The following is a 26,504-nucleotide window of genomic DNA, read 5'->3' as shown; positions in this document are numbered from 1 at the left end:
TACATCATTTTCGAATTTTAATCTGTTTTTCAGTTCTCTTATCTAAAAATAGAATTCTTCTCTGAAAGTGAACCTTAATTGTAAGATGAATTCCTTATTACTGTTAATAGAAGGTATTCCTAACGATACGAAGGAATTTTCTTGATCGAGCCCTCATGTTTACAATGTATGATAACGTCTGATGTGTATTTTTCGGTTTTTCCAATGAAAAATCTCTTGATTCAGTAATACACTCTACATTCAATCAAAATAATGGAGAATTGACTTTAATACTGTTGCTATCTGAGGGAATTATTACACTAACAACTTCATTAGTAGACAATAAATAGTATTGGTAGGTTGACCAGAATTCCTTACAATGTTCAAGTTGCTTGCTGTTGCTCACCAAGAACCAAACTGTCGGCTACTTACCTTGAGACACACGTGCACCAAATTGATTGACTTGTATTGAGAAGGCTGGTAGCAACGGATCGTATTTTCTTATTAGTAAGAGTGGGTGATTCTTATTCTCGGTGCATTGTTCCAACATTTTTGATAAAACCACCGAGCACGAAAGTTGTTTTGCTATTTGTCATCATCAGCCACACCGTAAAAAACCAAGCAGATGGATGAGATTGATACTTCTTCTTCTGCTGCTGTTGCTTGCTTCGATGAAGACTTGCATCGCATCATAAAAATTAAATCAAAAAAAATATTTCGATTGTGCCCCTGCCGCGTCGACTCATTTTCATCAATACACTTTTAACTCATATAAAATGTCTGAACATAGAAATAGATTTGTTTTCTTTGGTCCTCCAGGTTCAGGTTAGTATAATAGTAGGAAATTTTTCAATAGTATTAATTGTTATCTTTAGGAAAGGGTACTCAAGCTATTCAATTATCCAAGGAATATGAAGCTTGCCATTTGTCTACAGGTGATATGTTGAGAGATGCCGTAAGAAACCAAACAGAAATGGGTTTGAAGGCTAAAGCTAAGATTGATGCTGGTGAACTTGTCAGTGATGATATTGTCATTGGTATCATTAGGGATAGTATTGGTTCTCCTGCTTGTAGATATGGTTTCATTCTCGATGGTTTCCCACGTACAGTACCACAAGCTGAAGCTGTAAGTATTGAAATTTTCAATTTGTTCCCTGAACAAACTTTGTTTGAATGGATTCCTTTGGTCCGACATTGAATTATGCTCTATCACCTTGTTTCCTTTTCGGAAAATGGATAATTTATTGTTTTATTCTAATAGTTGGATCAAATGTTGAGTGATAGAAATACTTCTGTAGAACATGTTCTCAATTTAGGAGTCTCTGATGAAGTTGTTGTTAAACGAGTTAGTGGAAGATTGACTCACCTTACATCTGGTCGTACATATAACAAATTCTTTAAACCACCAAAAGTCGATGGTTTGGATGACGTAACTGGAGAACCACTCACTCAAAGACCTGATGACAATGAAAATATTATTAGAAATCGTTTGAAGACTTATCACGGATACGCTGATAAGGTTCTCGGATATTATAATCAAAAGGGTTTGGTGAGAAACATTAATGGTGAACAACCAATTTCTGTTGTCAATGAACAAATCAGATCCTTCTTTAAGAAATAAGCTAAGCAAAAAATTAAATTATTAAATTATTAAAATTCTAAAAATCTAAATTTTTGTTATCCTTCAAATTCATTATCGATTTGTCATCCAATTTTCATTGAACTGTCTTCCACAAAATTAATAAAAATAATTTAGCTGTCGTCACCGTTAAAAAAATAAATTTTGGAAATAATTCCTAAAAAACTGTTATTTTCAAATTTAAAAAAATGACTGACTCTATCTTCAATAACCGTACGTGTTTTTTGTATTGGATTTTTTGTGCGAAACATGTAATACGTCGTCTCACCTTTTTTTAAACTGGCCATCATTAATCTCATCAAAATTAATTCTCTTTTAATTTCTCTCATCATTAGAATATGAACAAACTTTGTGTATTATAAACAATACTTATGTCTTCCGTATTCCTCCAAGAACCTCTTCCGAAGGTTATAAGGCTGAAAACTGGGGAGAACCTCTCTGGACTGGTAGATGTAAGGTTGTTGCTATTGGACAACATTGTGAAGTCAGACTTGAAGATCCAGCAACTGAAAAGAGATTTGCCACTTGTAATGTAAATACTGATGAAAGTGGACCACAAGCTATTGAAAGAGTTTTAGACTCTAGTCGTTACTTTGTTCTCAGAATTGAAGATAAACAAAAAGGAAGGCATGCATTCATTGGTATCGGTTTTGGAGAAAGATCCGATGCTTTTGATTTCAATGTTGCTTTGCAAGATCACCAAAAGTACGTATTTAAATTTTACAATTTATTTACAATTTAATAGATTGGTTAAGAATGTGAAAGATCAAGATGAAAATCCAGTTGAAGAAGAACAAAAGGACTATAGTTTAGGAGAAGGTGAAAAGATCAAAGTTAACATTAAAGTTAAGACAAAAGGAAGAACCACTGAAGCAACAGGTTCCGCTGGATCAAAGTCAGGTGGAGGAGATGGTGGTTTTGATATGGGATTCTTGGGTGCTCCACCAAGCTCAAGCAGAGCCAAGTCAAGTACAAAGAGCCAATCTAATAATTCATTATTCTAAATTAAAGCTTTCTCTTTTTCATTTTCTTGTGGAATAGTCCTTCTTCCTCATCTTCACTGCTACTACTGCTATCATCATCATCACTACTGCTACTGTCATTAATCTTTCTTACTTTCTTCTCCTTTTCCGATGATTTATCATTTGATTCAACTGGTGGTTTTGCATTATTTTCTTCTTCCTTTGTTTGTTCCGATGAATCTGTTGTCACAAAACTTGTAATTGCATACTTTTTCGTCCATTCCTTTGCAATCTTCTCAAATAATTGTCTATTATTTCTAAATTGTTCTGTAATGTCTGCCATTAATCCATCATCTCCATTCGGTTCATCCATTAATAATTTAATAGAAGCCAACAATGTTGAAATATTAATACTAGGCTTCCATGCTCCTTTTGGTGGCATGTTCAATAGATCCAAACAAATTCTGCCTCCACTATCAAAATTAGGATGATAAATCTTTGTAATAAATCTAACATTTGGAGGATGATGAGGATAATTATTCGGAAGTGTAATTTCCAAAACAAATTCACCACCTTCATAGGGTGTACCTTGTGTTCCTTGTATTTTTGCTTCCAAAATATCGATACGATCTTCATTCTTTGGATAGGCTGCAATTCCGTGAGGAGGTTGATTCTTGAGCAATTTTAGCTCTCCTTTCATTCTTACCAGAAAACCTTGAGAAAAGTTTGTACTCATTTTTTTTGTTCTAATTTTTAGCGGAATTTGAAAGTTACTATTCTGTGTGCGAACAAAGAATTCATTGACTTATTCAACATTAAGATTTTAAGAAGATGTTTTATATATCACAAATTAAGAAAATGAATGGCTACGGCCATATCACGATGAATGCACCTCATCCCGTCCGATTTGAGAAGTTAAGCATCGTCGAGCCACATCAGTACTGAGGTTGGAGACAACTTGGGAACCTGTGGTGCTGTAGTCTTTTTGACAATTCAAAAATAAAGGTTTTTTATTAGGTAAATCAATGTTGATTCATAGAGTACTGCCATTTAAAAAATTAGAAAGCATTAATCAACTTTTTAGCTTCTGAATCAGCAGTTGGGCTTTGTCTTTCATTGGCAACCTTCATAACAAGAGTCAAATTGCAATCCAAAGTGACAACCAAATCAGTACCATTAACCTTGTAAGAATATCCAAGGAAACCTGAAGATTCCTTACTATCAGCATTGTGTACAACTCTGAAAATCAACTTTTCCAATCCCATAAAAACTTCCTTACAATCAGGATCCTTGATGAAAACCTTGGCAATTTCACTCATATTGCTCAATCTTGGACTTTCAATTAAGAATTTGATGCAATTATTCAACAGGGTATCTTCAACAAATCTATCACCATACTTGTATTTGGTTTCACTTGGCAATGCAGCAAGAGAAGCCCAATCCAACAAGATGATCATCTTTGGGTTGACTTGTTGAAGATTCTTGGTCGCAGGGACAATACGATTGTTGAATAATTCACAAACTACCTTCTTGAATGCCAAACCACTTCCACACATGTTTTCATTGAATAATTCTTCGTGAGTTTGTTGAGTCATTTTGAGTTTAAGTTTGTTGAGGAGTTTTCAGATACAATTCAATATTGAATATTATTGTTTGTTTGTTTTGTTTTTATCAAAAAGAATTGTCAATTTGAATTTATAGTAATTTTGACTGAGTAAGATTACAATATTTACAATGGAGTTTAATAGAGTTCAATGGTTTTCTGAGAATTGAATTGGTTGAACATTTGTGGAACAACCTTATTGAGAAGTCAGTAAGAGGAATGGTAACACCTCAGTATCATCTAACTATCGAATAGAACTCATAACAACACATAGGGAAAAGGGAGATATTAGTTTACAATATTCTCATTTAACCCTCTTGATCGTGTTGCTTAAAATAATTAGATGGGAACTCGTTGTAACTTTTGGAACCGCCAATGATGAAAAAAACTACACGGACATGTAAACACCCTCTCATTCAACATGCATGTATGGATGTTGTGATATCAAAGTAAATAGGAATCCCAAAATCTTCTTTTCAAAAAGGAATTCATTTCATTATGTTTCAATGAGGATAAACAACATGTACATTATTGCAATTTAAAAATTGAATACACTGCTTACATTTTAAAACTGGCAGAACTAGTTACTTTGGAAAAACGATTCATAATGGAAAAGTTAACGATAAGGAAATTAAGAGGAGGAATGCAACTCTTTGTTATTATGCTATTGAAACGGAACGATATTGTTGAATAAGACAATTTATTTGATTAGGAGAGTATTCCTTTATATCAATATTTTGGGTTTATTTACAATGAATGCCTAGGTTTACAAAATTTTGAGTTAAATGGAGATTACCACATTTTGAATTGTTTGTTTCTCATTTCTAAAGTGTTATGTGATTGAGATTTGGAAGTTTTGCTTGTTTCACTTCCAATAGAATTCAATGTTTTGTAATCAATTAAATTTCTTCTTCTTGTTCCACCAATAATATTATCCAGAGAAATTTCGGAATTAAATTGTGAAGTATTATTGGAGGAATTATACATATTTCTTCTTGTTGAGACCATTTTCTTATTGTTATTTTGTTATTTTCTTTTGTTTGTTGATTTTCATTAAATTTCCTTAATATTAATAGAAAAATTCAAATTCTTGTGATGAGTGGAAAATCCACTAAAAATCGGAATCACAAAATTAGTGGAAATCAATATGGAAATAAATAGATAACTGGTATAGGATGATGAAATTTCCACAACAAAACAAAACAACCTAATAACAAGAACTAAGAGCAAAATGCCAGCTAGAAATACTTCATCACATTCTTCCGAAGATAGAATTCCAACAAAAACAGAATGGACAAGATCTAAACCAATTGATTTATCTAAAAGATTACCATTATTTGATATTGATACTTCAAATATTATAAGTGGAACTAGACATCGTAATAATATTGATTATCATCATGCAAATTTAAATGGTAAACAAATTTCAGTGAAAAGATCTTCTAAAAATTCAATTGAAAAGAGAGCTAAACAATCTACTACCACAACTAAGAAAATTACCAAATCTAAAAACTTGTAAATAATTCAGTAAATTGTAAATAATGAAGTTTCAATTTAGAATTGATCAGAATATGAGAAACCAAAATTTGCATCATGCATTTCAACATGACAAATGTTCAATAAATATGAGGTTGATCAACTTTAACAATTTCTTCAAACAAAACCTGAACCAACAAGATTCTGTCTTCGTTGCCTTCACTGTTCATACAGTCAAAGACTGTAGCGGGATTGTCGTCATATTCCTGGCAGGCTTCCCGTCATTTTCAACCAATAGAAAACTTAATTGAAATAATGTCAACTGCCAAATTAAATGTTAATCCAACCCATTTTGTTTTCATCAACAGCTAATACTGATGTAAGACCACCTGTTGGATATCTATCAATATGATGTTTCTGCTGAACTTCTTTATTTTATTATTTTCTAGGCTATTTGTGAAATGTTAAACTGCGTTTGATTCTAATACGGAATGGTGCAACATTTTGTGATTTAACAACAAGTGTTGTTTCAGAATCCTCTATTAAAACATCTTTTGGAATTGGATTGTGTTTGATTGTAAATTTGGGTAATGCCTTGGATTTTGTGGTACGGCCTTTTCTACATACTTTCTTCATATGTTTCAATTGTGTCGTCCCTGTTAAGTGATCAATTAAATCAAAAGCTGTTTGCCCTTGTGAGTTTCTAACAACATCAAACTTTAGTCCTCTAGCAATAAGAACCTTGAGGGTTGAAGTGTCTAGATAGTAAGTAGGGTTTTTGTTAATGTAATCCAAATAATATCTCAATACGTAATGTGAGAAATCATCTCCATCAACACTTCCAAAGTATCTAATACCTTTCAATTGTTTCAAAGGGCTTTTTTCAATTGAAAAATGATAGAGTCCATCCAAATAATGAGAACACAATGATACAAGTTCAGGTTGACCTGAAGAGTAATCAAATCCAATAGTATCAGCTTCTGATACCAATAACTGAGTATTAATATAGGAATTCATCAATAAATATAAATATCGACACATTCCAAAGTTATCAGTATATGAAAAAAAGTTCAACTTGGGCATATTCTCAATTTGTCCTAACTTGTCCAAAGCCACAAGATAACTATTGTAAAATGTTTGGATGGGCATTGTTTGATTATTATCTTTGCAAAAGATAATATCTTTCAATTCTAAACCCAAACACTCTGTGTTTTCACTAAAACAATTTGGGGAATAGTGAACCAAATGCTTTCCATTTTCATCTCTAAAGTTGATATCTCTATATTGATCATAATCATATCTACTGGTTTGTAAATTATTCATAAATACACAATAGATTTGTTCATTAACCATTAATCCATCAAATAGTAACATTCTAGGCAAATCTGAACTGCCACAGGTTCTACCAAAGGACTCGTAGCAGAATTTCTTATTAAAACTTTCAATTTTAAAGTCACATCCCTTAATAAGCGCTAGTTCATTTGCAGTGATACCGAAAATGTTTGGCTCTTTTCCAAGTAATTTAATTTCCTCTTGTGAAAACTTTGAAAGAGATTGCGATAAATTGTTTCCTCTCCTATTCAAGAATATATAATGAAGGATATTATTTCCAAACTTATCCTTCTCAATAATGTTACTGCCTCTTTCCAATCTAAACATAGCCGTGGATACACCAAAAATATCACAAGTATTTTCTATTTGTAAATTTGTTTCTAAAAAACAATTAGCAGAGAATTTGAAATTACCAAGTTTGGAAAAATCAACATTATAATCTCTAGATAGTACCTGAACATCTTTAGTAGTCATTCTCTCTAGGAATAATTTGGTAATATTCTTACCAACATGAATATCTACAAATGGCTGTGATACAATTAGTTTTAAGCATACTATATTGTCTATTGGAATTCTAAATACTCTAAAAGATGGATAATTTTTGTAAAAAAAATGTAATATGTCCATAATTTGTGTAAGATTATAATAGTTGAGTTCTCGTGTCATGTAAGATTTGGTATTCCATATATAGGAAAATATATTAGCATTAAGAGTAAAATTGTTGATAATATATTTTGCCTCCTTAAAATTATTTGATACTATACTATTGTAGAGGAATATTTCAATATTTGTTGGATAATTGTTTGGAAATACTCCTTTCAATTTTTCAATTGGTACTATTGGGTTTCTTTCATAATCAAAGGATGAGAAGTAAATGTTCTTTTTTTGTCCCAATGCTGAATGGTAATAATCTGACTTTGATGCATAAATAATGGTCAAAGATTCACTTCTTTCATATAAAACTAATGAAGGGTTGAAATCGAATAGTGCATATTTAAGGTTAGGTACTAGATCCATAAGTTTGTGTAAATTAAATCCTCCATGATAAGCATATTCAAAAGAGGTATAGTTTCTGCCAACAATACAAGCAACTGATACAAATTCCACTTTAAACAAAGGATGACCACCACAAAGCTTTTTCATCCTTTCAAATAGTGCTCTAAATGCGTCATTCCAATCATAACTACTAAAATGATATGCAGGTTTTGCTCTTCTAAACCAAGGAGTTCTTTGAAATGTTTCAATATATAACTTGTCCAAATAATATCTGCAGAGCCCCCTTTCTGTTGATGGTAGTGTTAAATTCAAAACTATTGGTCTGAATGATTTTACAGATTTCAGCAGTGATTGACAGGCTAAAAAGAAAGGCACGCGACTAGGATGATCAAAATCAATAAATTCCTGTTCACCATGATCAATACAATTCCGTTCATATTCTTCCAATGTTGATGGCATTTCAATCATCGGAACATACAATAACTGATCACAACAAATATCACGAACATAATCGAGGTAGTAAAAAATTGTATGATGAATTTCAGTGGGAAGATCCGCGAGGGTAAAATCAACTTGGTGTTGAGACATTTTTTTAAACTTTTACAATAAATTCTATTTGTGTTTATAAAACAGTTCAATAGTTTATGCTTCCTCCATTTCATACGGTTGGTGAGGTGAATACTGAAGCGAATTAGGAGTTGAAAGTAGTTTCGTTCTGGTTTCTTCCATAAGTTTACGTTTCTTTCTCCAATAGAAAACACAACTAAGAACAGTTAGGATGGTAATGATTAATAATAGAAGTGAAATAACACTTGAGACGATTAATCCAATGGTGTAATTATCATTTCTTGCTCCACTCGAAGAATTCACTTGTCTCAGTTGACTAATTGAAGCTCTTATAGTGAATTGAGTTGTTGAATCTTTCAAACCTTGAACTCGAATGTAAAACACCTGGTATATCGACTTCCAATTTTCAAAATCCATTTCCTGATTAGAATTCATAACTTTTGAGTACATTTCATAAGACGGTTTGAAATTTTCTCCAATAAACAAATTTAAATCTCTTCCTGAAATTGTTTTACACGAAAGTGAAAGTCTTTTCATGGATGGAAGAGTTATTTGATAGAGAATTGATTCTCCAGGTTGGATATTCAATGTAATTGTCTCATCGCTTGGGAGTGGAATTGAATTTTCATGTGAAATTGATGGAAATGGATTTGATGAGTGTTTTGGTGAGATTGATGGTGAAGGGATTAAAGTTCTTTGAACAACTACTGAAGAAATGAATATAGTTGTGCATGTAATGGAGTTAGTTTGTGGAGAAATGCTTGTTGTTATGGATTGATTTGTCCACAAATGTGACAGGATGTCAAATCTTAAACAATTATAGTTAAATGACATGATATCAAGATTTGAATGATGCGTGAAAGAATACTTGATTTTTGTTGAAAGTTCTGCTTGAATAAGTGATGAACCTGAGTTTTGAATTAGTAAATTGGAAACATTGGTAAAGAATAAATTATTCGAATTGGTCCATGAAGAGGTTATGAAATACTTGTCTTGAGATAGATCCAAATTCATTATTCTTGATCCAATATCAACATTTACATGTTGATTTTCATTCAATTCGAAACTTGTTGTTTCAATTACTGGAGTCGTTATTCTGCTAAATGTTTTCAGTTGACCAGAAGAATTATCATTTCCACATATCAATTCTCTTGAACCTGAAACAATTGAAATGAGACATTCTTTGATGGAACAATTAATGAAATTCCAACCTGAACTACATTGACAAGTATTATTCGAAACACACAAGCCATGATTCGAACAATCATTTGTGAGTTCACAAGTAAATTGGGAACATTGGGCATTTCCTTTCCAACCAGAATTGCAATGACAAGTATTATTCGAAATGCAGGAACCATGATCTGAACAATTGCTAGCGCCAGAACAAGTAAATTGAGAACAATCAGTTCCAGCCCATCCTGATTGGCAACTGCAAGTATTATTCGAAACACATAAACCATTCGAGTTACAATTATTCAATCCACCACATGAAAATTGAGAACAGTGAGAGTTTCCATCCCAACCATATTCACATTCACATGTATTATTCGAAACACATCTTCCATGTCCATAACAATCATTTTCACATGTTGGCTCTGAACAATAATCACCAATCCATCCGTCTTGACAAGAGCATTTTCCACTCTCCATGCACCAACCACGACCATTACAAACATTCAAATCACTTGACAATGTTCCATTACAATAAATTTGATCAGATCTGATAATTCTAATGACATTATTGGTGCTATCTGAAAAGATTACATCACCATTCGGTTGTAGTATCATTCCATGAGGTCCATTCACTTGAGTGGATAAGGCTGTCAAGTTATTACCATTATAACCTCCTTTTCCTGTTCCAGCAATGGTTGTAATTGTACCATTTGTCAGAATTTTTCTAATTCTGTGATTAGATAAATCGGCAATATAAACTTGATTGGTTTTTGGATCGTATGTTACACCAACTGGAAAATTCAACCAAGCACGTGTTGCAGGCATATTATCACCATTATATCCACTTGTGCTTGTTCCAGCAATAGTTGTCATCATTCCATTTATAGTAAATTTTCTAATTCTATTATTTCCAGAATCAGCAAAATAAATTTCAGTAGTACTTGGAACGTATTGAATTTCAGTTGGAGTAGCAAGATTCGTGTCTGTTGCCATACCATCTCCATTAAATTTTGATTTTCCAGTTCCTGCAATTGTTGTAATTATTCCACTATTCGAAACTCTTCGAATTCTGAAATTTTCAGTATCAGAAAAGAAAACTTCACCGCTAGTGGAATCAATTTCAACACCACTCGGTTCATTCAACCATGCATCTACAGCCATGATTCCATCTCCATTGTATCCATAATCTCCAGTTCCTGCAATTGTTGTAATTGTACCATTTGTCAAAATTTTTCTTATTCTATTATTTTCCGTATCTGCAATGTAAATCTCGCCAGTTGCCAAGTTTAATGCAACATCGTGAGGAGTATTTAATTGAGCACTTGTTGCTTCAATTCCATCTCCATTGTAACCCTTAGTACCTGTTCCAGCAATTGTAAGAATTGTACCATTTGTCAGAATTTTTCGAATACAATGGTTGCTAGAATCGGCATAGAAAAATTCTCCATTTTCATTCGAAATTATACCACGAGGATAAAACAATGGTGTGTTACTAGCTAAATCTGTGCAATACTTTTCAAATCCATTTCCTACAATTGTTGTAATTATTCCACTTTCTGTTGTAATCTTTCGTACTCGATAATTTTGTGAATCTGAAATGAAAACTTCCCCTAATTCGTTCAAAGTAACACTATTAGGATGATTAACCTTTGATTGGGTAGCATTGAGAATATTATCAAATCCAGCTTCTCCTGTTCCAGCAATTGTTACAATTATTCCACTTTCTAATATTTTACGAATTCTTTGGTTGTTGGAATCAGCAATGTAAACTTCTCTTCTTTTCGAATCGTATCTAACTCCTGCAGGTAAACTCAATTTACAGTTTGTTGCCAGAATGTTATCTCCATTGTAACCTGAATTTCCATTTCCAGCAATAGTTGAAATTAGTCCAGTATCAAGCGAAACTTTACGAATTCTATGATTATTTTGATCAGCAATAAACAACTCTTTCTCATACAAATCAATTCCGTTTGGTAGATACAATTTTGCAAACTTTGCCTCAATTCCATCTCCATTGTAACCAGCTTCTCCAGTTCCAGCAATTGTTGTAATTTTACCATTTTGTAAAATTTTACGAATTCTGTGATTTTTAGAATCTGAAATGAAAATTTCTCCATTATTTGGATCAATAACAATTCCACTTGGGGTGTTCAATTGGGCACTGTCTGCACTTTTGTCATCTCCATTGTAGCCAGCAATTCCTGTTCCAGCAATTGTTGTAATTTTTCCATTCTGTAATATTTTACGAATTCGATGATTATTAGAATCAGCAATGTAAACTTCTCTACTATTGGTATCAACATAAATGCCAACTGGATTGTTCAATTGAGCACTTGTTGCATCTAAACCATCTCCATTGTAACCAGCAAATCCATTTCCAGCTATGGTTACAATTGTTCCATTTGTGAAAACTTTACGAATTCTATGATTAGTGGCATCTGCAATTAACATTTCTTCATCCAAAAAGGCACAATCACTGGGATTGACTGGTGCATTTGTTGATAAATGACCATCACATATTCCTTGACCGGCAAGGTTTCGAATAATTTGTTCACTAGTCATTATTGGATGAATGGTAATAAACAACAGACATGTTAACACAAGAAGCAATGCAAAACCTTTGTGATTCATCTTTGTTGTTTTTTTCTTGTATAAGATTATCATAATGTCCTTCTTTTTAAAGAAGTTGAGGAGTTGACAAAATTCCAAAAACAACTCCGAAGATTAGTTTGGGAAGTTGGTTGTTTTTCACAGTAACAACTAATTCTACGAATATCTATCTCTAAGATTTGCTTGATTATGTGTCATTGTAAATGTTACATCAGAAGTAAAACAATTAACCAGTCTATTTAGAGGTATAGATGGAAAGTTGTATTGAATGGAAACTGATAAAAATTGAATGTGAACTCAGAATGCCATTACAAAATTTCGTTTTTTCTAGAATTGTTTATGTTCACCGAATGTAAACCTTTAGGATGTTTAAGTTCATCATTGTTTTAACATACCAGCCACACAAAAGAAAAAAATGTATGGAATGTATACTGATGCAGGTGATGATGAAGTTAGCACACAAATCAGCAATGTAATGAAAAGATTAACCAAAGAGAATAAATAACCAAAGAGTAATGATGAAGATGGAATTTATGCCATTATCTACGAAGTACAAAAATTGGTTCGTAAAGCTGGAGAGGGACAAGTGAATCCTAGTAAATATAGTGACGATGATGATGAGGAAAATAATATTGAAGGATTTGAAGAAGTTACTGATACTGTCGTGAGAGAGAATATTTATTCAAGTGTGGAGGGCTATCTTGAAGAATAATTTGAATTCCAAGTAAAATTAGAGATGTCGCACTGGCTCCATTTGAAATTGCATTATTATTGTATCTGGTTGAGTAAGGTACTTAAACGACAATAAAAGTTTTATGAATTTAAAAGTTGTTTTTTTATTGCACAGTTCACCAAACTGAGTAATAATACAACTTCATTCCAGTGATATTTTTCAATGAGGATGTCAATGAGAATGTCCATGATCTCCTCCATCCACACTAAGTTCCTTCTCCATTTCCAAATGATAACTTTCCAATAGTGGTCTAGTGAAATTCTCCAACTGACATAAGAAGTGATCCGTTGAAATAGAACCAATACGAGTCTTGGTCTCCTTCTTCAAAAATTCAGCAGGTTCCGATGAAATCTTGAGGAGAATGCTTTTCAAATCTTTGTAAACAGTTTCATAGGTTTTTCCTTTCCTTAATGCTAGGTACCGATGTTCCTCTCCATTTTAATTCACTGCCAAGTTTCTTTAATACCAAATATAGAGTTTCAACAATTTGTTTGGATTGAGGATGATTCTTATATTCATCAAAATGTGCTTCAAAATCTGCTTCAATACCCGTTGAAAATCTTCCATTTTCATCGTTGTAAATTATTTCCAAAAACAGATTAAAGCTTAGAGCAAAGATAATACAAGTTACATAATTAAGTAAATCACCATTTTCATCCTTAATTTGAACTTTGGAAAGCCATTCGGTTGGTTTCCTTAACAATTCCAATTTTTTCTCAACAGGAAGTGAATATAGAATAGTGTTAAGCAATTTTCCAATATTTGATTTGCTTTCAATTTGAAGTGTAATACCTCCGTTCATGAATCCAGAAGAGTTTCCACTCTTTGTTGGAATGAAATATAAAGCATCAGCAGTGCTTAAGGGTAATTCCTTATAATCAGCTGATCCTAATAAAGTTTTTGATAATGAGCCATCTTTTTGAGGATTGAATAACACATTTTCAGTTCTATAAACCCTTGATGGATGTGTCTTATTGAGGGATTTAATAAACTCTGTTGCTTTCTTAAGCATTGAGCTTTCATTCGGTTCAGAAAGCAGAAACATTTCTCTTAGTTCAGATTCTGGGATTTGTTGGGCTGAGCATTCGCCAAAGAGTTGACTTTTGAATGAATCAGAAGGGTTACCGATAAAAACGATAGATCCATTGTTTGGTTTTGATGAATCATTTTGCCAATTTTTGCCCCTGAAATGTTGGAAAATATCTGAGACAGCCATTTGTTTTTCAGAGCCTTGTTCCATAAGAGGCATTATTATCATTTTACCTTCATAACCACCATCAATCCATGATTTTGTATGTCTCTTACCCTTATTATTATAAGATAGTCCACCGTATCTCTCAATATCCCATACATTCACGTTCAATCCTATTCTACCAAGCAGGGACATGTAATTTGAAAATTCCTGCCTATTAATGTGCTTATCTGAGAAGAAGAGCACATCGAAAGGATTTGGAGAATCGAGATTAGTTGGAATGTATGTTGGTTGAATACGAATGGAGTTCAATGATTCCTCAATAGGATGTCCTCTCAAAAATAAATTTGTTTGAATTGGAATGGTTTCATAGAATTGGGCATTGATAGTTGTTTCAATGTTAAACGTTCTAGAGTATGACATTCCTGCTTGGATGAAGGGAATTTCCTCTTCAAATATATTAGTTGCGCTTGTTTCTGTTAGAATGATATACGTTGAATCCAGAGTTAAACAAAACTTAATTCTGTATCCATCACCCAATGAAGAGCCATAATTGATAAGAGATTGATTCTTTACGGTGATTGTAACTGTTCCTTTTTCATTTCTTCCCAAACTTTTAGGAACTTTCACACTTTCCAATACTATTGGATACTGAACTGGATATTCCTTCTTAACAAAACCTTCACTAAATGGAGAAGTTAACAGACAAGCACTTGATTGAATGCTAATTGTTGACTTGAAAGGGCCAAATTGTTTTTGTTTCCTTCCAACAACTCGACCATAAAATTGGAAAGGAATTGAAAAGAATTCGCCTGGTGCCAAATTCTTCTCCAAAACATAACATTCACCGTTTGAAATAAATGTTTGAGTGCTTGGAAATGAGAGAACTGAACCTGATGGTAATGTCAATCCTCCTTGATTCTTAACACCAACGTTGGTAATAAAGACATTTTCATCTGGTTCAAAAATTCCATCATTTTCATAGCCACACAATTCGAATGTTGTTACCACCAAATTATAAATTGAATGACCTTCCTCCACAAGTTGATTAGTAAGAGGATCATAGACTCTAATGGTTAAATTTCCTGGTGTACCATCTTGTCCAGTGTGTCCTGGATTTCCCTTCCTTCCTTCTTGACCTTTTTGTCCAGATTTTCCATCTGATCCATTCCTTCCATTGGATCCAGATCTTGTATTGATTATTCCTCTTCCCATTGCAGCTCCTCCTGCACCACCTCTACCACCAGGTCCTCCAGGTCCTTTCTCTCCTCCTTTACCTGCACTTCCTGCAGAGCCACCTTTTCCATCCATTCCTCCTTTACCTGGTTGACTTTCTGCTTTGACAAACTTCAACAAGGAAGCATTATTTGTTTCAATAAGAATACTTCCTCCATTTCCACCATTTCCACCACTATTCCACATTAAAATAGTTGTAATAATTGAAAAACCTACTTGGATCCTTCCCCTCCACTTGTTAAACGCACATATGAATTTCCAACCAATTATTAAAACTTACTCTCCACCATTTCCTCCTTTTCCAGCACTAAATTTCAATCAACTAACTAAACTTGTATTTCTCCTTACACGCCACCACTGAAATAATTATTAGTTTCAAAATTGTCTCAATCATTCAATACTTACTTTCCTCCATTGCCACCATCTTGACCATTCATACCATTACCTCCAGAGCTACCATTACCACCTCTTGCTCCAGTTCCTCCTTTTCCGCCGACTCCCCCCATTCCTGAATGAATTACATTCTCAGTCGTGTTTGCTATTCAGCAACTTACCACCTGGTCCTCCACGTCCACCTCTATAATTGTAAGCACTTCAAATCAAAGCTACACTGATACTCACTTTCCACCATTTCCACCATTCGCCAGAAACACCAAAACTTGTCCAGCACCATCATTCAAACACACAGAATCATTGATACTTCCACTCAAAGTGATTAACTTGTGATTGGATCCCTCAATTTTTACTTAAATATTTCCACCAGCTGTTGCGTGTTGCCCCTTTTTTCCACTGTTGTTGAGAAGGAATATTAAATAAGGTCAAGTACTCAATAACAGCTAGAACTTACTTTCCACCATTCTCTCCATCTCCACCTCTATTAACACATGGCTAATTTCACTCCAGCAATATATACTTACGGTCCTCCTGGTTCTCCATGACTTCCATTTCCATTATTTAAGGCAGATATTTGTCCACTTTTCCCTGACTATTTTACAACAGTGATTTTATGATGATTAAGGGAGATTAGAAACATTACCTTTCCCACTTCACCATTACGTCCACTAATTCGGCAACATATTAACATCAAAAAAATTGAGGTATGTACTCTTACCTCTTGCCTTGATGACCATCTTCTCCGTCCTTACCGCTCAAATCTACTGTTATGCTGTTTTTCAGCATTTTTTTCAAATGTTCTGCACTTTGAAATTTACATAACCCAAATCAAGCATATTTAGCACCAACAAGAGCTGGCACAATGGTTTCTTTGTGGATGATAATAAAATAAGTCAAAATTCTAAAAGTTCCTAAATTGAACATGAATGTTTTCTTTTAAATTGGTCTTATTAAGGGTAGTAACTTCCCATTTTGAGCAAAGTATGAACTTTAACTATTACATCCTGCACAACGTTGATCACTATGAACATGCTTGACTCAATTATTTTCACAATGGCTTAGCTGTGATCAACGTTGTGAGTCAAGCATGTTCATAGTGAAGAACAAACCAAAATCTTGATTAAAATATATTCCTTACAATCCTAACTGTTGCTTAAAGATTTATGACTCAGAACTTAAATAAATGAATGGCTACGGCCATATCACGATGAATGCATCTCATCCCGTCCGATTTGAGAAGGTAAGCATCGTCGAGCCACATCAGTACTGAGGTTGGAGACAACTTGGGAACCTGTGGTGCTGTAGTCTTTTTACCTTAATAACTTTTAAACAATCATACATTGAACACAAGATTCGTATATCAAGATTGTTTATTAGATCATGTTGCCCACGACAGTGCAATCATTACAAAATTCAACTTTATTATGGGCAAGGAGCAGTTAGAAAAAAGTCTTCTTCCTCTGTTTACATTCAAATCAAAAACATCCTACAATGAAACTTTTTATGATTTATCAGAATATGTTTTAATGGAACAAAATTACTGGCTGAAGGAAAAAACAACCTATTCTAAGGAGCCTCAAATTTCGCTCAAACATACCACAAAGTGTAACCAAACCTTGAATTACAAGAGGAAAGAGTGCCAAAAGTCCAACATGTGCAAAAATTTAGAATTTCTTATCCATTCGAAAGGGTATTCATTTTGTTTTAGCGTTACAAGAACAACCTATGAATTGAAAACAAACAAGAATGTGATTCTTACTATGGACATGGCTTTTTACAATGATTTATCCTCGTTTGTAGTTCTTTCAATTGTTGGCCCAATATCTAACGACATGAATCTGATCTCAACCGATACCCACACAGATATTTCGAAACATGCAAAACCATGTAGAAGCAAAATTGTGGAATACATCTATAGGACTGATAAGCATCTATACTCAAAGCTTGTTGAGCGTAACCATGTATCTGACATGGATTATGAATCAATGTGCGTAGCAACCTTTGAGGTGGGTAAAGAAAAAGCTAAATTGTATCGTAAACAAGCAGAGGAAACGAAAAAGCAAATGGAAAAGGAAGTAATGGATTCTGTTGTTATAAATTGTGATTATTCCAATATTCTCATGTATGGAATTGTGGATTATCCTGACGATGAGTGTTATTAAATTGTGGTTAATTGAACAACATGGCAGATTTTTATTAATGTGACAAGAAAAGGCTCATAGATTTTTGTTGAAATTGTTTGGAAGTGAAAGAGCCAAAAATTTGTATGCTGAAAGGGATGGTGATCAATTGGCAATTATCTTAAAGTGGTTGAGTGAAAGTGGTTTATGGAAAGACATCCCAATTCACATTCTAAGTTTGGATCAAGCCTCACAAGCTCAAAAAATGAGTGAATCCAATAGAACTGTTGGAAAGATCATTCTCCACATTCCTTAATGCAAATTCTAAATTATTCAATACCTCATGTGGTAACATAAAATTAATTTTTAACAATATTAAAAGTCCATAATTAAAAAAGTATTCTCCCATGCCGGGAATTGAACCCGGACCTCCTGGGTGAAAGCCAGGTATCCTAGCCATTGGACTACACGGGAATACATTTATTTTGAAAATTTATCCTTAATGGACAAATAAAGAAATGGGAATAATTACTAATAATAATGAAAATTGGAATTATAATTTCATAAATATCATGTACTTGCTACATTATTGCATACATTTTAAAAATTATAAAAAGAAGAGTGTTGAAGTTTGCTGAGCTTCCTAGTTTCAATACTTTATCCAAAATAAAGACAAATTCAAATTAGTAAGGTTTCACATAATGGGTAATCATCCCTTAATGTGGGTATTCACAAACTTTCCCTTTACAAATATTGGCGAGCTGAGTGAAATATATAACCCATCATATTGCTTCTCCAATCTCTTCTTAATCCATGAATCCACAATTTCTCTATCCTCATAGCTTGTGCGAGTTTTGATTTTGTGAAATCCATATGTTGGTCTAATATCCTCAGTATGTTTATCAGCTAAATATCCACGAGAAAGAGCTGCTAATTGATCCAATTCGTCAGATTCTGTTACCATAGAGTGTTGTTTCAATAAATGGTAGCAAAAGCCATTTCGCTCAATACATTTCTTAGCAAACTCTGGCGTTATCTTTCCCAGTGTTTCAACAATATGAGCATTTCTTTCCACCAATTCTAATACAAAGTCATCGTCGTGAAAGAAATAACCATTTGAAATAACTCCACCTCCAGATGCACATTTTAGAATTATTTCCTTATCGCTTTTCAATCTCTGACTCAATGACTGATACATTTGAGGAAATTCTTCAATGTGTTTCATTACAAAGTCCTTATCATCTTTCAATCTATTTGATGCGTTATTAAATTCTTTTAAAACCAATTCTACCACTTGTTCATCATCTCTCAAACGAGATGAAGCTTCATCCAAGTCTGCAGGATATGCAGTTAAACATTCCATTACAAATTCCTTATCATCTTTGAGATGAGATGGAGCACTGGAGAGTGAGAACCTGTAAGTGGATAGGGCGTTCAATAAAAATTGTCTACTCCCCCTCAGATCCATATCTTTACAATTGTAAAATGCATTTCTATCATATTTGACCAGTTCCATTAGAAATTCTCTGTTTTGTTTTAAAGATTCTGGAATGAACTCGGATATTCTTGTGTCCAATTCTACCAATTTGATAACAAATTCATGATTTGTTTTCATATGTTCGGGAAGGTAATTGAATAAAGATGGCTTTTCCTTCACACCATTCAATACTAAATTAATGACATCCTCCTGAGAATATTCAATGAGTTCTCTGTTTCTTAACACTTCTTCAATGATCGAATCACATGCATACACAAGTAGGTTCTTATTTTGTGATATTGCTTTCAGTACAATTTCTTTATCATTCTGCCAAACTCCATGTTCATATTTCAAAGCCAATGGATTGGTTTCAACTACCAACAATGCCATTTCTCTGTCAAGAGCTTGCAATGAATAAATTGCTATAATATCTTTTCGCAAAGCTTGTAAAACTACTTCTCTATCCAACTCTTTCCATCTATTTTTGACAAATCTTAGAACTTTTGGATTCAAATTAATGAAATACTCCCAGTCAATTGATATATTATCCTCATCTCCAGAGTCATCACTTCCCTCGTCTTTGAATCGACCTCTACGTATCTTGCTTGTTCTTTTTCTGTTGTAGTCTTGATTACGTTTTTCAAGAAGAACTTTAAACATTTGATAATTAGCTTGAATGGCTTGTCTAATAAATAATTCATCACATTTCAAAGTATCTGAAATAGCTCTACAAACTGAATGAATGTGATCATCCCTCGATCTAACAAAATACAAAATAAATTCCCTATCCGTTGTAATCAGCAAATTCTCCAATAAATGTGGATATTTAACCAACACTTGACAATCCCGATAAAACTCCAATGGAATAAATTCTGGTCTTTTGTTTAATATTTCATCACGTTTCTTACAATATTCCTTCAATGATGTAGTTTGTCTTTGAATTTTTGCAAAAGCAAATTTGATTCCAAAGAAAAATCCAAGAAAATCACAACTCGGCCTCCTTCATTCCGTTTGAGCATTTTTTTTGTAAAGTATGAACTTTACAAAAGCAAGTAAAAGAACTACAGCTACTAATACAGCTATTTGCTGGTGATGGTGAACCTTGACAAGAAAATCAAAAATTAACCTTGCGAAAGTCAAAATATCCCAAAATCAGCGCTCCATTTCTGATTGGTTGCTTAATTACCGCGATAGAATACATTATTTCTGCTGCGCACACTTTTCAAAACACTATAAAAACAAGTCAACTTTTTTAACTGGATAAGCAATTCAAAATTCAAATCATAAAAAAAGAATACACATCTCTAAAATGTCAAGTCTTCCAACCTTTCAAACTGCTGCAATTATTAAATCTGCCAATGTCAGTGCTGATGACATTGTAATTGACCATAAATTTGATTTACCACAATTGAATGAAGATGACATTCTTGTTAGAAATCAATATGCTGGAGTTAATCCATTAGATTGTAAAGTAAGACAATATGGGTTTTATATTAATTCATATCCAACGATTCTTGGAGTTGATTGTAAGTTTAATATTTTTCATTCTTACCTTCGAATAGTTAGTGGAATTGTAGTTGCCACTGGTTCCAAAGTAACCAAATTCAAGATTGGTGATTCAGTTTGTGGTTGTAACATGACACACATCAGAGGAACATACAGTCAATATGTTGTCTGCTCTGAATCTCAAGCAGCTCTTAATCCAGAATCAATTAGTCATCAAGTTGCTGCCTCGTGTCCAGTAACTTTCTTGACTGCTTTTCAATGTTTCCTCAGACATCCATCAAGTAAGAGTGGACAAAAAGACTCCTTGAGAGGAAAACAAGTTCTAATCATTGGTGGAAGTGGTGGTGTTGGAATGTCAGGTATTTTACTTGCCAAGAATTATTTCAATGCTGAAAAGATTGTTACCATTTCATCAGCAAAGAATGCAGACTTTGTTAGAAAGTTGGGAGCTGATCAAGTGTTAGATTACACTAAGGGAAAGGAATATCTCACTCATGAATTGGAATCTTTGAAAGGTACCTTTGATATAGTGTTGGATTTTGTTGGATCCTATCAAGAATACTATTCCATTGAATTGCTCAAACAAGATGAAGAATCACAATTTGTTACAATTGTTCACACACCTCAAGGAATTTCTGGAAAGGTTTTTGGAAGTGAAAGAGCCAAAAATTTGTATGCTGAAAGGGATGGTGATCAATTGGCAGTTATCTTAAAGTGGTTGAGTGAAAGTGGTTTATGGAAAGACATTCCAATTCATATTCTAAGTTTGGATCAAGCCTCACAAGCTCAAAAAATGAGTGAATCCAATAGAACTGTTGGAAAAATTATTCTCCAAATTCCTTAATCAATACCAAATAAAATTGGTTTTATCAACATTAAAAAGTATTCTCCCATGCCGGGAATTGAACCCGGACCTCCTGGGTGAAAGCCAGGTATCCTAGCCATTGGACTACACGGGAATACATTCATTATGAATATTTATCCTTAATGGACTGTTAGTGGTATATATCTGTTTGTGTTTTGTTTGGATGTTGTTGGGATACCTAGAGAGTTTCAATTAAATTCTTTATTATTATAAATTACTAAAATTTAACCTTCTTAGGGTTTGGTTCCACCTCTCCTTTGGTTGGTGAAGTGGTATTGGTTTTCAAACTAATTTGCAATTTGTGTGGAGAATGAGGTGATGAGGTCTCCATATCATTCTTCTCTCTATTAGAGTAAATATCAGATTCATCATCGTCATCATCTTGATTGCTACCCTTATGTTTCGAAAGAGTAAAGAAAAAATCATCCTCTTCTTCAACAGAAGCTCGCTCTGGTGAATCTTGTGCAATCATAGACTTGTGCATTTCTTCATTGTCATTAAAGTAGGCATCATCACTTTCTTGTTGAGATACATTATTATTGTTTTCAGAATTTTCTTGTTGATCACATTCCTCAATAAGTTGAGCAAATGTTTCAACATAATTAACAGCTTCAAAATCTTGTCTGAATCGTTCGACACAATGTTGCTTAAGTCTACCAGTTGTGGTATTTCTTAATGCTTCAAATAAATCTATAATTGCAGAATTAATGAGATTGTAAACTGAGCCATTTCTTCTCCAAACTTCCATGATTGGATCAAAAAGGTTGTTGGTCAAAATATTTGTACAAAGTAGCAAGTCACCCCTCGAAATAATAGACTTGAAGAATCTAATTACGCCAAGTATCAAATCCTTCTCCCTATAAACATCCAATAAATGAACGGCCTTAGATATAATGTCATTCGCTATTAAAAAGTTCTTACTTCTGTGTTTGTGATGAATTACTGTAAAGGAAAGTAAGTCCAATGCATGATTAATGCAACTGACTTTGATGGAAGGTTTTGTGAAATGATTAATTGTAGTCTGTGGATTTAAAATTGGAGATGCAAGCAATTCAACATGATGCTTATAAAATTGGTCAATGAATACGTCAGAGTTGGTAAGGAGGGTCTCTGGATCCAATAATAACTTTATGACTTCTGTCAAATTGTCTTGAATGCCCAGCTCTGGTTCGCTGACAATAGTTTTGATTATTACCTTTAGCAAGTTGAAATCATTTCTTAAATGTCTTTGTTTGATTTCTCCTAGGAAAGAGAGATGAATCGTCTGTGCTATAGATAAAAGTATTTCGGAACTAGAATAATAATGCATTAGAATTAAATATTATAAAGTACTTACTAAATATGTCTGATTGAAACATTTTCATTTTGTAAATGTTTCTCTGCAACATCCAATAATTGATGATCTAGAGTTAATCTCCTGAAATATTATTAAATAAAACAAGTTAAAAACTGTCAACTTACTTGTAGGTATCTATCTTATTGTTAATATTTTGATGTTTTAGCAATGCAAAGAATTCAGAAAGAAACTTGGAAAGGTCCCTTTGTTTATCTTTTGGAGTATCATCTGCTAATAGGGTTGAAAATACCTTCTTCAAGAATTCCTGATCTTCCTTGATGGAATTGATTATCATTGTGTTGTTCTTGAATATTATTGTGCTTAATGTGCTAAATGTTTGGTCATCAATAATTGATGCCAAAATCGTCTCCTTTATATACTGTATTTTAAATGTTTGATGAATCTTATCCAAAACATTATGATTATTGAATGGAATAACTTCTTTGAAAATTACACGATTATTTAAAAAGTTTCTATGATTGGCTTTTTTTGTTGGTAAATCTGGATCATATTCCAAAACACCAATTAACTTCATGATGTTGTTTTTAGAAAATAGTATCTCCAATATTTCAAGATCATCAATTGCTATAATTCCAGAGAATATTTTGAATAAAATCCGACAATTTTCAACACTATCCAAATCCTCACAATCATCAAAAACCTGGAACAATTTTAAAATGTAATCAGACTTGATATAACTTGGTAATCTGAATCTATGATCGGTAATTATAGATAGTATAGCTGTTAGATTACTAATACTAGGTTCAGGTAACTCAATTTTTCCTAAACTACTACCTGTTGATCCAATACTTAGAGAACTTCCATTTAGTCCCATACCAACAATTTCATCATCTACACTTTCCTCTTCTTGATTGTTTCTTGCAACAACCTCCTTTCCATCAGGAGGTTTTCCTTGAACTTTCCTGATTTCATTCCTTTAAATAATTGTTTAACAATAACAAGATGTTAAAAGACTTACCATATCATAATGCATCCATCAGAATGTTGGAAACTAAGAGCCATTTCAATTTTTTGAACTGGGTCATTCCAAACGATTAAAGTTGCTACAGAAATTATTAACAAAAATTATTGTAAAAAAACAAGGTAATACTAACCATTTTGTAAAGCATATATATCATCTGTTGAGATTGGTGTTGATAATAAACGTTCATCGGAAGACTCTGAGACTAATACAAGGTTAGTTTCGTTATCCTTTTTGTTTTGTTGTTGTTGGAAATTCATGTTTTTCAAACATACCTGAGTTTCACAGTGAATATGTCCTGTTCCCTTGTCAATCCACTCTCCAAGATCACTCAAATGATAAATTTTAACTCTTCTCATTGGATCTTTATAGTCTAGAGCACCCTCCGAAATATCCTCGATCGGTGAATATTCATCATCGTATGATGTATTATCCTCATGTTCTTCGTTATCCTCATATACTTGATTTGCCATTATAACTTCTCCATCAATGTATTAAATTTGTCCAAATAATTATTTGTATTAATTTCGATCACTATTAGGAGATGAAGAAGAGGCAAGATGAATGTGGCGGGAGAGGAAGGCTATTTTTTTTGTTATTTTTATCTGTACGCGCCAAGCCTCTCTTGAGAAAGTTTTGCTAGCAATGAGTGGAACACCAAGAAAATAGACAAACATCTTCAACACCAGATCCATCATACAATCTTTTTGACACCCATGATTATACTAATGATTTGATGGATTAACAAATTAATAATTTAATTGTATTTTTATATAATTTTATTTTTTTATTTGTAGACGTTTACAAGTCACAGACGGTAATTTCAATTTCAACGTTTGGTTCCATGGAGATGGAAGTAATGTCCTTAACAGTTGAAGCTGGAGCGTGCAAATCAATAACTCTCTTGTGGACGCTCATTTCGAACTTGTCCCAAGTGTTAGTACCTTCACCGCAAGGAGACTTTCTGGTGGTGATCTTCAAAATCTTAGTTGGCATTCTGACTGGACCCTTGACTCTCTTGACCTTCTTGTTCTTGGCTTCTCTAACGAAATCAGCACAGACCTTTTCGAGGGCCTTGACGTTCTTGGCGGTCAAGGTGATTCTGATTCTGTGGATTGGTTCCTTGGTGGATTGTTCTGGGGCGGTTTGCTCCTTCTTAACAATTGCAGAAGACATGTCTTTAGTTGATGTTGTTTAGCGACCTGTGATAGGCGTGAGAGAACTTACTTTTTTCGACTTTTTTTTCAACAAAATTTTTAAAATTTTTGGGATGACTAGTCTATCCTGGATTTTACAATAAGAAATTTTAGCTGGTGAATAACATGAAAAAAAGCCAAAAACAATAAATATTCATCAATTAATCTTTGTCATGCTTTAATGCATTAATGTTCCACTACGTTATCGATATAAATTATCGGAATTCGTCAATTATTTCTCGAAATCATCATTGAACTATTTCTATCGGATTATTACATTAACATTGAATTATTCAATAGACATAGGAAAATACCCATGAATAATTTTTGGACACCTTCATCCCTTGCGAACTCTTTGGAAAAACAATGATAACATATTTACAACTTTTTTAATAATGGCTTAATAAAACAAGCCTTGTGAAGTTGTATAAGTGTTAAAGCATCATATCATCCAGATATACTGCTGTTATATAATGATTTACTTCTCAATAAAAACAATTTTAATTACCATACTTGCGATTGTAGATCATCACCACTTGAATAATAAATTAATATTTATTAAAAAAGAATAAAATTTTTAAAAAATGGATCCACTCTTCCCAATCTTTAAAGCCATCTACACTTCTGCTCTCAGAGCACCTGATATCAAACTTAAATTACCAAGTATCTTTGAAAAGGGTCTTCCAAAGATGCTCGTCTTTGTTCTTCTTCTTGCTTCATACTTTGTTATTTGTTCCGGTATTGTTTACGATATGATCAATGAACCTCCATCTATTGGTAGTAGAAGAGATGCTGACGGAAGAGTTAGACCAGTAGCAGTTCTTGAATATAGATTAAACGCTCAATACGTGATTGAAGGATTCAGTGCTGGTTTCTTATTCACAATAGGAGGACTTGGATTTATTTCATTGAATTGGGCAGCTGATCCATCAACAACAACTCGCTCCCGATACATTTTCCTCGGATTGGGAATTTTCCTCATCATTATTGCTTATAACACTTTGATCATGTTCTTGAAGATGAAGATCACCAATTATCTTCAATAATCATGATGTTACTATAAATTATTATAAATCTTTATTGAGTTTACTAACATTAATTCTATAATGTATTATTTTGTTATTTAACACA

General features: G+C 33.2%; 11 protein-coding genes and 2 non-coding genes across 13 annotated transcripts; 3 read left to right on the top strand and 10 right to left on the bottom strand.

The window, feature by feature from the left end:
- Positions 1 to 697: 697 nt before the first annotated feature.
- Positions 698 to 1,644, top strand: NAEGRDRAFT_81301 (adenylate kinase). The gene is made up of 3 exons (XM_002672082.1): positions 698 to 804; positions 855 to 1,105; positions 1,241 to 1,644. The coding sequence occupies exons 1-3, from the start codon at positions 756 to 758 to the stop codon at positions 1,598 to 1,600; spliced, it is 660 nt and encodes a 219-aa protein (XP_002672128.1). The 5' UTR covers positions 698 to 755; the 3' UTR covers positions 1,601 to 1,644.
- A 684-nt stretch (positions 1,645 to 2,328) lies between these two features.
- Positions 2,329 to 3,316, bottom strand: NAEGRDRAFT_81299 (uncharacterized protein; the record flags this gene model as incomplete). Its single annotated transcript, XM_002672017.1, has 1 exon — positions 2,329 to 3,316. One exon carries the CDS (start codon positions 3,314 to 3,316, stop codon positions 2,624 to 2,626), a length of 693 nt encoding a protein of 230 aa, XP_002672063.1. The 3' UTR covers positions 2,329 to 2,623.
- Positions 3,317 to 3,638: 322 nt separating this feature from the next.
- NAEGRDRAFT_52426 (uncharacterized protein) lies at positions 3,639 to 4,175 on the bottom strand (the record flags this gene model as incomplete). Its single annotated transcript, XM_002672016.1, has 1 exon — positions 3,639 to 4,175. The coding sequence occupies one exon, from the start codon at positions 4,173 to 4,175 to the stop codon at positions 3,639 to 3,641; it is 537 nt and encodes a 178-aa protein (XP_002672062.1).
- Positions 4,176 to 6,109: 1,934 nt separating this feature from the next.
- On the bottom strand, positions 6,110 to 8,575 carry NAEGRDRAFT_72781 (uncharacterized protein; the record flags this gene model as incomplete). The annotated part of the gene is made up of 1 exon (XM_002672015.1): positions 6,110 to 8,575. One exon carries the CDS (start codon positions 8,573 to 8,575, stop codon positions 6,110 to 6,112), a length of 2,466 nt encoding a protein of 821 aa, XP_002672061.1.
- Positions 8,576 to 8,629: 54 nt separating this feature from the next.
- Positions 8,630 to 12,289, bottom strand: NAEGRDRAFT_72780 (uncharacterized protein; the record flags this gene model as incomplete). The annotated part of the gene is made up of 1 exon (XM_002672014.1): positions 8,630 to 12,289. The coding sequence occupies one exon, from the start codon at positions 12,287 to 12,289 to the stop codon at positions 8,630 to 8,632; it is 3,660 nt and encodes a 1,219-aa protein (XP_002672060.1).
- A 1,169-nt stretch (positions 12,290 to 13,458) lies between these two features.
- NAEGRDRAFT_72779 (uncharacterized protein) lies at positions 13,459 to 16,677 on the bottom strand (the record flags this gene model as incomplete). The annotated part of the gene is made up of 7 exons (XM_002672013.1): positions 13,459 to 15,673; positions 15,904 to 16,006; positions 16,053 to 16,075; positions 16,346 to 16,372; positions 16,416 to 16,483; positions 16,535 to 16,559; positions 16,610 to 16,677. 7 exons carry the CDS (start codon positions 16,675 to 16,677, stop codon positions 13,459 to 13,461), a joined length of 2,529 nt encoding a protein of 842 aa, XP_002672059.1.
- A 1,736-nt stretch (positions 16,678 to 18,413) lies between these two features.
- NAEGRDRAFT_t609 lies at positions 18,414 to 18,485 on the bottom strand. Its single transcript has one exon. It is a non-coding gene; the product is annotated as a tRNA-Glu (tRNA).
- A 235-nt stretch (positions 18,486 to 18,720) lies between these two features.
- On the bottom strand, positions 18,721 to 20,148 carry NAEGRDRAFT_72778 (uncharacterized protein; the record flags this gene model as incomplete). The annotated part of the gene is made up of 1 exon (XM_002672012.1): positions 18,721 to 20,148. The coding sequence occupies one exon, from the start codon at positions 20,146 to 20,148 to the stop codon at positions 18,721 to 18,723; it is 1,428 nt and encodes a 475-aa protein (XP_002672058.1).
- A 649-nt stretch (positions 20,149 to 20,797) lies between these two features.
- NAEGRDRAFT_72777 (uncharacterized protein) lies at positions 20,798 to 21,838 on the top strand (the record flags this gene model as incomplete). Its single annotated transcript, XM_002672081.1, has 2 exons — positions 20,798 to 21,014; positions 21,051 to 21,838. 2 exons carry the CDS (start codon positions 20,798 to 20,800, stop codon positions 21,836 to 21,838), a joined length of 1,005 nt encoding a protein of 334 aa, XP_002672127.1.
- A 43-nt stretch (positions 21,839 to 21,881) lies between these two features.
- NAEGRDRAFT_t608 lies at positions 21,882 to 21,953 on the bottom strand. Its single transcript has one exon. It is a non-coding gene; the product is annotated as a tRNA-Glu (tRNA).
- A 123-nt stretch (positions 21,954 to 22,076) lies between these two features.
- NAEGRDRAFT_81298 (EVH1 domain-containing protein) lies at positions 22,077 to 24,760 on the bottom strand (the record flags this gene model as incomplete). Its single annotated transcript, XM_002672011.1, has 6 exons — positions 24,453 to 24,760; positions 24,311 to 24,407; positions 24,175 to 24,259; positions 23,321 to 24,118; positions 23,196 to 23,276; positions 22,077 to 23,151 (listed from the first exon to the last, which is right to left on the bottom strand). The coding sequence occupies exons 1-6, from the start codon at positions 24,648 to 24,650 to the stop codon at positions 22,077 to 22,079; spliced, it is 2,334 nt and encodes a 777-aa protein (XP_002672057.1). The 5' UTR covers positions 24,651 to 24,760.
- A 188-nt stretch (positions 24,761 to 24,948) lies between these two features.
- On the bottom strand, positions 24,949 to 25,386 carry NAEGRDRAFT_82759 (uncharacterized protein). The gene has a single exon (XM_002672010.1). The coding sequence runs from the start codon at positions 25,351 to 25,353 to the stop codon at positions 24,979 to 24,981; it is 375 nt and encodes a 124-aa protein (XP_002672056.1). The 5' UTR covers positions 25,354 to 25,386; the 3' UTR covers positions 24,949 to 24,978.
- Positions 25,387 to 25,957: 571 nt separating this feature from the next.
- Positions 25,958 to 26,419, top strand: NAEGRDRAFT_72774 (uncharacterized protein; the record flags this gene model as incomplete). Its single annotated transcript, XM_002672080.1, has 1 exon — positions 25,958 to 26,419. One exon carries the CDS (start codon positions 25,958 to 25,960, stop codon positions 26,417 to 26,419), a length of 462 nt encoding a protein of 153 aa, XP_002672126.1.
- Positions 26,420 to 26,504: the final 85 nt, after the last annotated feature.

Source organism: Naegleria gruberi (assembly GCF_000004985.1).
Source record: "Naegleria gruberi genomic scaffold NAEGRscaffold_56, whole genome shotgun sequence".
NCBI classification, from domain to species: Eukaryota; Heterolobosea; class Eutetramitea; order Acrasida; family Naegleriidae; genus Naegleria; species Naegleria gruberi.
This window is presented reverse-complemented; position numbering and strand designations above follow the sequence as displayed.

What these genes read in the sequence shown, in the direction of transcription:
- NAEGRDRAFT_81301 (XM_002672082.1), top strand. Translation starts at nt 756, where the DNA reads ATGTCTGAACATAGAAATAGATTTGTTTTCTTTGGTCCTCCAGGTTCA. An exon ending in CTTTGGTCCTCCAGGTTCAG is followed by an intron (nt 805 to 854) that starts GTTAGTATAATA and finishes TGTTATCTTTAG; the next exon opens with GAAAGGGTACTCAAGCTATT. An exon ending in CAGTACCACAAGCTGAAGCT is followed by an intron (nt 1,106 to 1,240) that starts GTAAGTATTGAA and finishes TTATTCTAATAG; the next exon opens with TTGGATCAAATGTTGAGTGA.
- NAEGRDRAFT_82759 (XM_002672010.1), bottom strand. Translation starts at nt 25,353, where the DNA reads ATGTCTTCTGCAATTGTTAAGAAGGAGCAAACCGCCCCAGAACAATCC.